Source organism: Ischnura elegans, chromosome 2 (genome assembly GCF_921293095.1).
Source record: "Ischnura elegans chromosome 2, ioIscEleg1.1, whole genome shotgun sequence".
NCBI classification, from domain to species: domain Eukaryota; kingdom Metazoa; phylum Arthropoda; class Insecta; order Odonata; family Coenagrionidae; genus Ischnura; species Ischnura elegans.
In genome coordinates this window covers 110,994,567-111,008,262 of record NC_060247.1, presented here as the reverse complement: position 1 = coordinate 111,008,262, position 13,696 = coordinate 110,994,567, and the positions used below count along the sequence as shown (strand labels likewise).

Genomic DNA, 13,696 nt, shown 5'->3' with positions numbered 1-13,696 from the left:
TACATATTTTTATCGACAATATGTAAAAATCAGGGTAAAATTCACATTTTTCAAACCTTCGGCATAAATGGGTTAATCAACTCTTCATTATGAAATCCTTGTGTAAATGGCATACAATTCCAGCAAACAGCAATAAAATCAAAAAGAGGGGATAGAATAAAATGTGCACAAAATTAGAAAATAAAAATTGTTCTGCCATTGTTCTTCTGCATGTTTTTAATATGAGAAGAATTTATTATTGAATAGCATACAAAGTTCATCCAAGGGCATACCCAGGATCATAACTAGGGGGGGGGGGCAAACCATGGTCTAGGGAGGGGGGCAAGCCATGGGATTTATGAGATTATTTCCTTGAAAAAATAGTTTAATTTTAGTTACAAATCTTATACTAATATTTGTCATTTTTCGTGGGTTTAAAGAAAATTTGTTGAATACTTTTGTTTCAATTCAGTACTGATTTTGCTTAAAAACTTTTGCAATCTTGGCTTCTAGGGAGGGGTAGCTGCAAAATCTGCCCCACCCTGCCCCTCGCTGGGTACGCCCATGAGTTGGTCCATTAAAAATTTTAGATATTAATGATAGTAATGTACATAAATGACTTGCTTGTTTTAATATTCTTCAAATAAAATTCTTACAATACTCATTGTCCCTCAGTTTTTCTGTGACTACAGAAACAGCATCTCTCATATCTGTTGAGCATTCTACTACTTTCTCACCTGCACATGCCATGTAATCCCTCAATGATCTAAAATAAAAAAAAAAAAGTTAATACTTGACATATGTTTAATGGCATAAATATGAACTGATTTTATACCATCTACTGTTAAAATAAAATAAGATGTATATATACTTATGATTCATTTAATATATATGTATCCCTTATTAGACTTATACCTAAATTATGTACTAGAGATTCTTTCAGTATCATGAAAGTAGTGTGTTGATAATTGATCATTAGACAAACCATTCATTGAATTATTGGATTGCCTATTAATTCCCTCTCGAACTTTCTTTATCCTACTTTTCCCACCAATTAAGAACTTGTTATTAATGGGAATGGGTGCAAAAGTTGCTGAGAAATCATGCTACAGAAACCAAAGTAAAAATTGCATAGAAAATGATAATGAATGGATGATCCATCTCTTTCAATTATACTAACCAGTGAATTTTGAGTAATCATCCCAAGGGCATAAGAGTTTACAAGCTGCTATTTCACGACAACATTACATTCAGCTTGTTTAATGATTTTTCATGCCTTGAAACTCAAAGTTGTAAAGTTGACATCAAATACGTTGCCGAATGTCAAATATGTAATGTGCATAGGAAACTTCGGTTGAATACATTACTCCCATTATCAATTTTTTGGTCTTAGTGTAAAAGTAAATATTTAGTATCATTCTAATTTGGTGGACCTATATTTAAGAAAGAGCACAACATAGCTGTATCATTCCAAATAAAGAGAAAAAGACATTTTTTTTGGTTGTCGATGCCACCCCATGTGCCTTCTAACGCAACATTACGTCATGTGCCCTCTCCGGGGTTAAGTTCATGTAATGATATTTTAAACACTGTGAGTGAATTCTTTGATGGCAGTCTGAATCAGTGACGCAGTGAAGGGGGGGGGGGGGTTTGGGGGATAAAATCCTCCCCAGAGGTTGAAGAAATTTTAAAATTTCATTCATTTAACATAATTGGATAAATATTACTTGTAGAATAGCCTAAGGATTGATAAAATAACCCTCAGAAAGCCGTAAAACTCACCATTTCTCTTAAAACTTTTCTTGGGGGAGGACACCCGTATTCCATACCCCCAGTACCAGTTGCTCCTAAAACCCCCCTAACCTTAATTCCTTGCTGGGTGCATGGTCTGAATTATCTAAAATTACTTCGGCTTTTACCTCTTCCTCATCATAGGTTTTACCATTCAATTGACTGTTTGTATTCAATTATTTTGGTTTTGAATGTTACTCCTGTACCCATTAGTGATTGGCCCTTGGAAACGCGGCACCAACTTAGACATGCCTATGGTCACTTGTGAACTATGATAATTTCCCATTGTAAGAAAAATTGTGACCAGTGGGGTAGCCAGGAATTTCATCGGGTGGGGGGGAGGTCCAAAACCAGAGGGAACATTTTTTTGAAAACAAGGTATTTAGTAAATACAAGGTTTTAAGCTAATTTTAATGCCTTTTAACATGGAAAAAACTTTTCTTAAAAAAAGAAATCTTTTATAAGTTCACGATGTTTCAATATATGTATTGTTTTTATTTTATGAAGCAAACTATGTGAGTGTGTTTTTATATTTTGGGGGGATCCAGATCCTCTGGAACCCCCCCTTACAACACCACTGATTATGACCAATCCTTGGAGTGAGTATTTATAATATTAACCCAAAAAATCAAGTTAAATATTCAGTTATTGCATCGAAAATGGAAAAGGGTACTTGTAGTTTTTGTATACTTACTGACAAGCCATCTCTATTGTGGGGGAATCATTTTCTGCACTATTTTCTCTGCCACAGTTCAAGACAATATATGGATTCCTTAAGTTCATGAGATGAGATTTAGAACACTCATTGTCAATTCTGTGACAGCAGTCTATATTTTCTTGCACTGCTTGGGCTGATAAATTATATAAATAGTTAAAATAAAAGAGAACAAGTGATAATTAATGAGGGTTTCAATACATTTTCTATCAAAATTTGAAACGTAATGTGTTGCTTGATTAGATTGGCAGAAATCACTCACTGAGGAATATTTTGGCATCCTTTTCACAAAGAGCAGAGATGAAGTCCACCACCAGCTGTGATCCAAATAGAACCATAGTTACAGATGTATCTGAAAGGTTCTTGAGGGATTCCGTGGACTTCCTTACACAATTCACTACCTTATCTTCATTTCTGCCAGAGAAAATATGAATATACATATACAGCTTTAATATGTAGGTGTAGGCATGATGACAGCAAATTTCACTGCACAAAATTGATGAATAAACATTATATTATTGCATAGCAGTGGTGGATACAGAAGAAACTCGAGGGGGCTCACCTTTACTTTTATGCTAGTAAAAAGGTAATCAAGTCACATGCAAAGTTTAGGAAAGTTTTTTTTTAATGATTAAACACATACAAGACAGTGACATCTTATGATACAAAAAAGGTACAATTGCGGTTCTGCAATGTTCGGCAATATGGATGGCCCCGTAAGGGGGGAGTGCATACGCATTGTATCCGCCACTGTTGCATGGTGAGCACCATAGGCAAATTTAGGGAGAGGGCTCGTGCCCCCCCCCCCCCCCCCCCCCCGAGACACCCAAAAAAATTGACGAGATTTTTAACTCGAACATCAATAAATTTTATATTTTAATAAAAAAGTTATAAATATTTACTTATAAATAACTTCTTACATTGAATTCAATTGATTCGGTTTTTACTTTGTGAAAATCCATGTTGAAATGAAAATACACAACCTTAGTAACTTTTCGCTGGAAAAATTATTTATTGGTACGACGAGTTTCGACGCTGAGGCGTCATAATCAAATCACTCGAAACGTGTCATACCAATAAATAATTTTTCCGGTGAAAAGTTACCAAGTTTGGATATTTTCATTTCAACTTTTATATTACAATTAAGAGTGTATTTTATATGTTAATTTTTGCATGTATGTAGTTTTTAATCCTAAATATTAGAAGACCATTTGACTGTCAGACCATGGTGCCCCCCCTCCACTCCCCCCCCCCCCCCCCCGCCCCCACCCCAGAAAAGAATCCTGGATCTGCCCTTGGTGAGCACCCGTCGATTCATTCTTGACATGGTTATCTCTAATTCCATGATTTTTGATGATACAGTAAAACCTCTTTACATCGTGATGGAGGGGACCAAAATTTGGGCAATTTGATCTATGGAGGTTCACTATAGAGAGGTTTTAGTGATAGGCACCATTTTTTCATATCCTTTGGAAATGAAAGGCACTACTGTCTTTCAAAACATTATATTTATGTGTTTAAACAAACATGCATGCATTAGTGAACATATATTTATAATTTAATAACTACAGAAAGCGAGCGCTACAGAGTGATTTTTACCGTGATTAGAGAGAAAACGATGTGATCTCTCTCTATTCAACAGTCAGTTAAAATGATTAGGATGGTTGGATACCTTTTTTCTCATTTACTGTTAGGTATGCTCTCATATTGAACAAAATGGCCACAACTAATGATTAACGTGAAAATTACAGCATATTAAAGGTATATAAGAAAAAAAAGAGTGAAACATTCATTGTGAAAATGTCATTCGATGTAGGTAATCACGGCTGCATTAATGGTCTCCAGTTGTCTCGGTATGATTTGCGGAGGTAGTTAGGCCGTCTCCGGGGTATCTCCTTGTTATGATAAGTGGTGGTTTTAAAATATAAAGAGGTTCACTACAAAGAGGTTTGCCAATAAATTTATATGTAAATCAGACAGGACCATAGGGGTGGTATATGTATGGAAGTTTATGATGTAAAGAGGTTCACTACATAGAGGTTTTACTGTATCATGATTTTTGGCAGCCTTGGTGGTGGTGGGGTAAAGTCCACGACTGCTCTAAACCAAAGGTCGTAGGTTCAAGTCCTGCCTGGTTAAATTACTCTTATCCAGGGCATTGATGTTGGTGTATGTTAATTTGTTAACTGTTATCACAAAAACCCCGTTCTAAAGTGCAGTTTTCGGTGGTGTAGAAATAAATAAATAAATTCCAAGGTCTAGTGGAGTGTTGCAGAATTAGCTGCCAACATCACAACTAGTTAAATTTGAGACTAATTGGAGGATCACAAGTTTTTTTAAAGAAAAAACCCTTTTAACATACAATACTTATACTGGAATTGGGTTGGTTAGGTTCTTTGTATCTTTGTTCAACCAGTTCTTGACCTTCAGCACCAGAATTGGAACCAATTCCAAAAGGAATAGAGTGATGCTATGGATACAGTTACTCGAGAGATAGCTTCATGAGTTATATTAGATACTTCCCAGTATATCCTCATGTGTTATCAAGTTGAAAGATTGAGGCGTTACTATGTTAAATGCTACTGTATTCAAGACTTTAAAAAAAACTTTGCTCCATTCGGTGAGACTTTTAATATGGTCAACCAATTTTGACAACTACCCCAATAATAGTTTTTTTTTAATTATGCTTTGAAATTTTAACACTTGATATGGGAGCAAAAGCTAAAAGAAGGACTGAGAACAGAAGCAGAATCTGATGAAATCAAAATGTATAACTGACTCATCCTTAAATTTTATTCTTATGCATAACAACTTTCTGATTTTACTATAATTTTTTTCAGATATTCTACAGGGACTCCGGAAAAATAACCTTCAGTATACTCTACCTCTTCGTGGTTTCAGATTTCAACCAAAGACCTAATGAGCCCAATGTCATGAAACGTAATGGGGATGAGAATTTCATTGCTTGATCAGTTTTATGACCTTTACAAACCCATAGTTAAGGGCCCATAGTTGATTAAAGATATTGAATTTGGACAATTTTTCACACTCAACACATGGTTTATGTTTGCCTCACACAGGGGTGCAGCTAGAAATTAAGGCTAGGGGGGTTTTAGGCACAAAATACTGGGGTGTCTGAGGGTGTGGAATACCCGCCAGGTTAAGCGGAAGGTGTGGGGGCCCTCCCCTAGAAAAATTTTCATATAAATGTTTCAAGGTGGTGAGTTTTGCGGCCTTCTGAGGGATATTTCATTAATATTTACACTATTTTGTAAGTAATATTAAATCCAATTTAGTGAAATGATTTGAGCATGAACATTTTTCTGAGCTGTGGAGGGGGGGATTTATCCCCCAATACCCCCCCCTCACTGCGCCACTGGCCTCACAGACTGTATCCTTGTATTTAACACATTCAGCACGGAGCACGTCAATTGACGTGGTCCCATCCAAGCCGCAATACGGAGCGCGTAAATTGACGTGCTCTGCTGGATGGACGGGGGCCTTTCTTCGCCTCCGTACGCGACTAATATCCACTTACGAGTGTTCCGATCAAGTGCATGGCCTTCAGTAAGCTTCCCTCTTTCGACTCATGTGCGCCGTTTGTAAATAGCAGTATTTGAACGGAAGTTATGGTGCAAAAACCTCTCTCTGTTTTTCTTTCTTATTTTAAAGGCCGTATTTGACGACGTTCATGAAAATCGGTCCCGCATTGAATGTGTTAATATGGGTCAAAAAGTATCCAAATGTATGGAGTGGTGCTAGGCATGTAGCCAGGATTTTGCCTCAAGAGGAGCTCAGATGGTAAGCAGGTTGTGTTCTGATATTTTGATTTAAATTCACACTCATCAGAAAAGCATACATTCCATTAAATCAGCCATATGCTTCATTTTCATAATGCTTAAAATTAAATTCATCTTAGGTTTAAATAGACATAATGAAATGTAACTACATATGTATTAAATAAAATAGAGTGTCGTAGGTGTTGGGACGTTTCTTTAAAATACCATAATAAGAGAGATTCTGAAGTCACATGGTTCACAAACCTTTTTTATTTGCAACAAAGACTCAGGAAGTATTAAACTGGAAGAATGAGAAAAATTGAATAAACACTAAAGACAAAAGAGCACTGATATATGCACTCAACATATCATGGTGGCAGAATAAAAATCACAGCCATCGGTTAGAATAAAAATCACAACCATAGGTACCCCTGTGCTAGCGGTCTCCTTAGCAATTATCATAAAGGCAAAATTTTTTGGATGGCTTCAGCCAGTGGCATGATTATGGGGGAGATGAGGAGATAGATCCCCCCATAGCCTCAGGGAGATAAAAAATAACATTTAAAACTATCATCTAGTTTTGATTTATAATAACTGCACCTGCTTAAAGTTGAATTTTAAGTAATATTTAAGTATAACGGGACTAGCCACGGTGTTAACTTTTACGGAGTCACCTGCATTGCACAAATAGTGCGAAAAATCCACAGAGGAAAAATCAGTGACTGGGATTCGAACCTGGATCCCTCGATTTCCGGCCGAGTGCTTTACCCAGTTAAACTATCGAGGCGTCATTCTCCCCTGTTCAAAGTTCGAGCTTTGCTCTCCGGCTGTGGCGCCATGCGCATGACCTGGACTGCTAGTCGCATAATATGCTCAGCAGTCCATACCACTTTGTCCTGTATAGTCCACAAATTTCCACAGGGGATCCGGGTTCGAATCCCGGTCAAGGCGAATGATTTTTCCTCTGTGGATTTTTCCCACTATTTGAATTTTAAGTGTCAAAATTATGTCAAATGCATCTCCAGGCATGTAATTTTTCAAAAATTTACCCCATTGCCTGGGGTTGGGGTCCCCTCCCCAGGCACCCTCATCCCCCCCAAAGCATATTCCTAGTTACGCCACTGGCTTTATCCCTAAAAGTTCCCCCCTCTGGCTACATGCCTGAGTAATGCCAAAATGACTTTTGCTAAAGTTTAACTTTACATCACGTGGCGGAATAGTCTCAGGTCTTGACCTTACATGTGTAACCATATTTAGTTATGAGTAAGCTAATCCTAAATAAGTTTGACAAAGAAGCCAAAACCTGAGGAGGATACTGAGAGAGTCTCACAAAAAAAAGTTGACCGTAACACTATTCATCTATCTGCACGACCTCCTTGCAAAATGAATGAGGGTGAATGTAATATTTCCTCACCTGCAAAAATGCTTGCAATAGACACATTCGGTGCCATTATATATTTCCTCTGTTTCCTTCATGCCTTCATCCGTGAATATTTTTTCCATGCATTTATTGAACACAGTGTACTTGACCTGAAATAAGTTTAAATGCACCATAAAAATACATGTAATTAGAATATGATAAATATGTGGGTTTTAATTCATGATAAAAAAGTCACATCTCTGCTACAAGAGTATTTGACTCAATAAATAGAAACAGTATTTGAAAAGAAACAGTGTTTGTGCATAGTGTGGTATGTCCAAACCTAATGACAACATGTGTTTTCATTCACCATACTATGCACAAACGATTCTATATGATTCATTTGATGATTAGGTGAGATAGTCCCATTTTTGGGGTTTTTGGACTTAACACATTATGCACAAGCAACACAGATATGTATTGTGATAAATAATCCTTCATTTTGACCTTAGAAAAAAATGGAAAAAGAAATCACAGAAATGTTGCTTCTACCCCAAAAAATTGTGCCCCTCAATGATATATTCACAGTCTGCAGAAACAGACAGAAAATTGGAGGGGGTAAACTTACATCCATAGCCTTTCTTGCACATTCTTCGTAGTCACTCTCTGGTGGGGGTGTTGCTAAAAGTGAATCAGAGGCCACCAAAATAAATAGAGGCACACATGTACCTGCAGGTAAGAAATAAAGAGAAATTAAATGGCATAGTACCATTGACAGTCATGTGACAGTAGTAAAAATAGGTTAGTAATTAGTTTCAAATTTCATGACGTAGACTACCAGCTCATGTGATATTTTGTTGGCGAGAGAAGAAATCTGCTTGAGGAGTATATCTCTATGGTGAAATCCTAGAATGTCCTAGAATACAAACAGTTCCTTTACAAGTGTATGACACCAGGTGCTACGGCTGAGTTAAGTATTTTTTCTGGTGGGATAAAAGGGTACTTATGGGGACCCTCCCACATACCATTGAATCGTTCCTTATAATAAGTCTCCTATAGAAAATATAAAAATATATTTTTCAAGCTTTTTTTGCAGTTCAACATGCCACGAGCAGCAGGGGCAGATGAGGATGTTGTATGTGGGATAGAGGAGAGGGAAGGCAAAATTCATAAATTTTCACTGTCTCTTGATGTGTGGTAAGCAATACCTCTCAGGAATAATGTTTTTTAGAGCAGATGTGCATAGACAAGTTGCTTTTAGATATTCATCTATTAGTTTAGGATCTTGTTTTTTAAGCTAGTGTAAATCACAGGGTAGGTTTGAAAAGTAGCATGACTGTATTTTTACAGTGAGAATAGAGCTATTTAAGGGGTATCGGACCACTTGGGTGTATTATTGGGGAGCCTTTTGAAGAGTCTGATATTTTTCCAGTCATCTGCAAACAAGCCGAGAATAAGCATGTCAATTTCTGTGAACATGTGTTTAGAAGTGCAGTCGCAATTCAAGGATGAGAAAAATCTCAAGCAACACTGCCATATCAAATTCTCGATAACTGTGACAGAGATCCTCACAAAGAATAAGTATGCTTACAGGAATGCTGCCATGACGTGATCATGTGTGTTCAAGTTCACCAACATGTCCCCGCAGATCCAAGATAGTGACAACCCAGGGAGAAATGGGTGGTGGAATCGACGTGGAACCCACGTGGAGAATTAACGTGATTACCACGTGTTTTTGGTCGTGGAATCAACGTGGAACCCACGTGGAAATTTGGTGGAAAAATTAAAACAGCAGTTGGTGCTGTCCTAAAACCATTAAAACCTCAACCACTCTATATCTAAACCTTCTATATATGTGTCTACGATTTTTCATGTGCTCTCATGGCTGCCTTTCCACGAATTATATAATAATAGAATGTGTGATACATTTTCACATAACTAGCGTGGTTTCAGGATGATAAATGACGCAATGTCACCAGAGATTTAAGTTCCACAAATTAGAAATTCTGTTTAACATTTTATGACAATCGCCACAAATCCACTTGAAATCAACGTGGATTCCACGTGGGTCCAACCACTCAATATCCACCACCACCAAATATCCACCACTCAACGTGGATTCCACGTGGGTTCCACGTGGATTCCACCACCCATTTCTCACTGGGAAGGGGGTTACAAGTGAGGGGTAACCTCACAGCAGTAGTGGGGGCCCGAACAAAATTACCAGTCCTACCTAGAATCGAATCGAATCGTGTAAAACAAATACCCAAGCTGGGCTGCAGCCCCCCCAGCTCCTCTCCCTATGTGCGCAGACCTAAAAGATCGTGTGAACGCATACCCCAGCAAAAATGTTTGTGCCAAGAGATTAATAGTCAAGTGTTGAATCCTTAGTGCGCTGGGTACGCCCATTGAAGTTTAAAACATTTTAGCTTGGAAAAGGTGAATGAAAGCAACATTTAAAGAAAATATTACAGCCCTTTTTTAGTTTTAAAATTATTGGCTTGAAAATATATTTTTATTTTACTTATATGTCTTAAATTAATATTAATCGTAGCTTTAAAGTAAATTTTTGAAAACTTTTGTTTCAATCCAGCCCTATTTTCCTTAACACTAGGAGGACGGGAGTTTCGCGCTACCTAGAAGGATGGCTAGGGGTCATTTGACCCCTAAAATGTATTTTGGAATAAAGCGCCTAATTTTCAACCAATATTCAGTTTAATCGTATTAATTGTTGAATCAGTTCATTAAAAACACTATTTAACATTATTAAATATTATTTCCATCGTCAAAAGTTAATAGCAATTATTTTAAAGAATCATGAATTAAACCGTATGTAGTAGTCGATTGCAAATCAAATAATGAGAATACATATAGTCAATACAAAAGTTGTGTTACATGTTTAAACAATAGGGGTACTGGGTTTACAAAATTTGCATTAAAATTTTTAAAACTTATTACTTTGTTGTAAATCTCAGACAGACAGTATTTTTTCAGCGCTGTTTCCACAAAATATTTTTTTGCGCTGAATGCGTTCATTGGACGATTTATTCATCTATATCTAAATCTACACATTAACCCGCAAGCCGCTTAACAGCGTGTGGCAGGGGGTGTTAAGACACCAGCCATTTGCACATGAAAAGGAATTTGGAAAATGGAAAGGAAATTGGTGCAATGATTCAATTTGATGGTATTTGGCACCTTTTTCTTTTTTGTGCTCGTGGAGATACGGCTGTTGGATTTGGAGACGTGTAAATAAATTGATACATGGTATCCATCATATCTACTCCCGCTTTGTTTTTACAATGAAATACGATAGTCTCTGGGATTCTTTTATTAGTTTCGGAAATAGTGTCGTCTGAGATCATGCTGCTGAGTGAAAGTACATTATTGTTCTAGTTTGCCTGATTCTACGTAAGGTATTTTTAACACTCGCGTTGAATGGATTACATGGCTATTTTAGGGGTCATGGATATTTGTGCGTCACGCCTGTTTTTTTCAGATCGTCCATGCAAGAGAAGTTTTCCATTTTTTATGACTTCCTGCCAGCTGGATGGATGGAAAATAATTGTTACAAGATACATTTATTCGTGAATTCTTGTATGTTACGGTCACTTTAGTAACTATAGTATAATATATTTATTTCCCCAACGCGTGATTTGATGGTCAATCATCATCTTTGCCACAATATGGAAATTCATTTAGGCTGAATTTTCATTTCACATCTGTCAAAACCCAGTACTCGATTCCAATTTGTCTGGTTTATTTGGAATTTACCTCATAAAAGGGCAGCTGCATTTTGTTGGATAGAGCTGCGCATTTGCGATCACGCCAAAGTCGCCATCGGATTCGCTATCTTGGACTTCGTCTCTTCCATCACATGCAGATGTTGATGGATTGGTCAGAATGTCCTTGAACTGATGTTTACGATTCACTTCCAGACTGATCTTCAATATTACCTTCAGCTATTTGAATCGCGACGATTCTCTTATCTTGATATATTTCTCGACTTCTTACTTTCTTCCTCAACTCGCTACTGATATGCATGCAAAAAATCTACAAACGAAAGCGCATTATGGTAGAATCTTCTCTAGTTGCATTGGAGGTATAGAGAGCTGGAGAGCATTAGCAATTCATACAAAAGGACAACATTTTCAGAAGTAACGCTAATTGCCGTTCGAAAGGCAGGGACTCAACCGCCAACCGTATCCTGATTCGTATCTTCCAGGAACTTGCAGTAATGCTTCTTCTCCGATCTACGTGCGGATTCCAAGGGTAGGATTTACAGTAGAATTTTACAGTCCACCCAATTCTTCCGCTCTCTCAAAAAGAGACGGGATTTTTCCCCAGGACGCAGCGTGCCGTCAACCCGCCCCAAACCCCGACGGGGTCAGGCGGCACTAATGCTGGACGCACGGCAAAGGGGCTAGGTCAAGTGACAGTGTCGTCAGGCCAGAAAAATGTAAGTTATTCATAAATCTGATGAGTCGATATTGAAAATAATGTCTATAAGAGCTCTGAATCTTGGACGACGGAAAACAATTCTTGGGATACGTGACGATTTTCCGGTGTGGGTAATACAATAATCATTGAGCAATAAAACGAATTTACGCAAATCAAGGATTGAAAAGGTTTTATTTCCCTTTGCTGCCCAAAAAATATCGAAAGATTGTGCACAACAAGTCGCTATGCCTAGGTTTTCGAATACAGATAGGAGCCCTTGGGACGAAACTGGCATTGAACCGGGTACTTCCAGATTCAAAATGAAGCAAATCATCTACCACACTAGCCTCTTGCTGATAATGTGATATACATGGCACTAAAGTGCCAACGGGCATGAAAATAGCGCGAAAACCAGTTGTGGGTCAAATGACCCCTAGCCGTCCTTCTAGGTATAACACGTCATAAAAATTTAAAACAAAACATTATTGTTGAATTTTCACTAATTTATCAAAATATAGACCAAAATGAACAAAGTCAAAAAGTTTCAAAATTTAAAAAAATATTTTAATAAGAGAAAAATAAATTTGAATTCTGAAAATGGGTCAAATGACCCCTGCCGTCCTTCTAGTGTTAAAGACGTATGCTATTTTTACTCTGGGGGGTGCAGGTGCCCCCTCCTTGCCCCCCGCTGGGTACGCCCATGCTAGTACTTACCCAGTATTATCAACAGCGTCGCCGAGGACATCTTCACAGTGTAGGGCGAATATTTCCCGGAATGAGATCCAAATGAGTATTCCGACAGAAAAGAATCTTCCTCAGTAGTCTTACGTGAAAAGTCTCCAACCTATCCAGCCCTATCCAACCCAAAGCACATCCAACTTGTGTCTCAATGAAAATTAATCCGATGTAGGCGTGGGTCTTCATGCGCAGCGATTTGGGAATTTGACCTTCATACACGGAGAGTATAAGCTCAAAGGTTGAACATCGTTTCGCGCGAAAATAAATGAGAAGTTTGGCCTATTGGTCGTGTTATCGAATCAGAAAAAAAACGTCGTTCAACGAACAAGCAAGATTTAGCTCTCGCTGTGCCTTAAAGGAGTCGCCCACAAATGCACACAACGCGCTAATATTATACAGAGCAGGCTCGCACCAGAGAAAGATTTACCAAAACGGCCCTAGTAATGGGGAATTCCACTGAAAATGGATGATTATGCGATAAAAAAATATCCTTCGTGCTGCAAATTACAGTGGAAGCAGTTCTTCTCTAACCTGTGTATTATTCGTAAAATTCCAATTTGACAATTGTCTTTGAATCCTGCGCTCCAAACGACCCATCGTCATGTTGGCTGATCGTTACGTCAGAGTCCAGTAAACAATACGTTTACGTGGTGCCAGTAGAGAGTAGACTATTTGTCCCAGTTTTAGGAAAACCTTTGTATCTCTCTGTACAATTTATTTTTTTATATGTTAATTCCATCATCAGTCATGTGAAATATTTATCCTGAATAATTGACAGGTTTAAAGAATGTATGCATGCAGGAAGATGCAGCACAGTCTTGACAAATAGCGCTTGTCACTTTTTCATCATCCTTATCTACGGCGATTTCCACAGTGTTAGAAAATTACTAAATT

At 37.7% G+C, this 13,696-nt stretch overlaps 1 protein-coding gene across 1 annotated transcript; it reads right to left on the bottom strand.

Moving 5' to 3' along the window:
• Positions 1–416: 416 nt before the first annotated feature.
• LOC124154407 lies at positions 417–13,020 on the bottom strand. The gene is made up of 6 exons (XM_046528112.1): positions 12,779–13,020; positions 8,253–8,353; positions 7,679–7,794; positions 2,748–2,899; positions 2,465–2,621; positions 417–745 (listed from the first exon to the last, which is right to left on the bottom strand). The coding sequence occupies exons 1-6, from the start codon at positions 12,807–12,809 to the stop codon at positions 619–621; spliced, it is 684 nt and encodes a 227-aa protein (XP_046384068.1). The 5' UTR covers positions 12,810–13,020; the 3' UTR covers positions 417–618.
• Between the last annotated feature and the right edge of the window lie 676 nt (positions 13,021–13,696).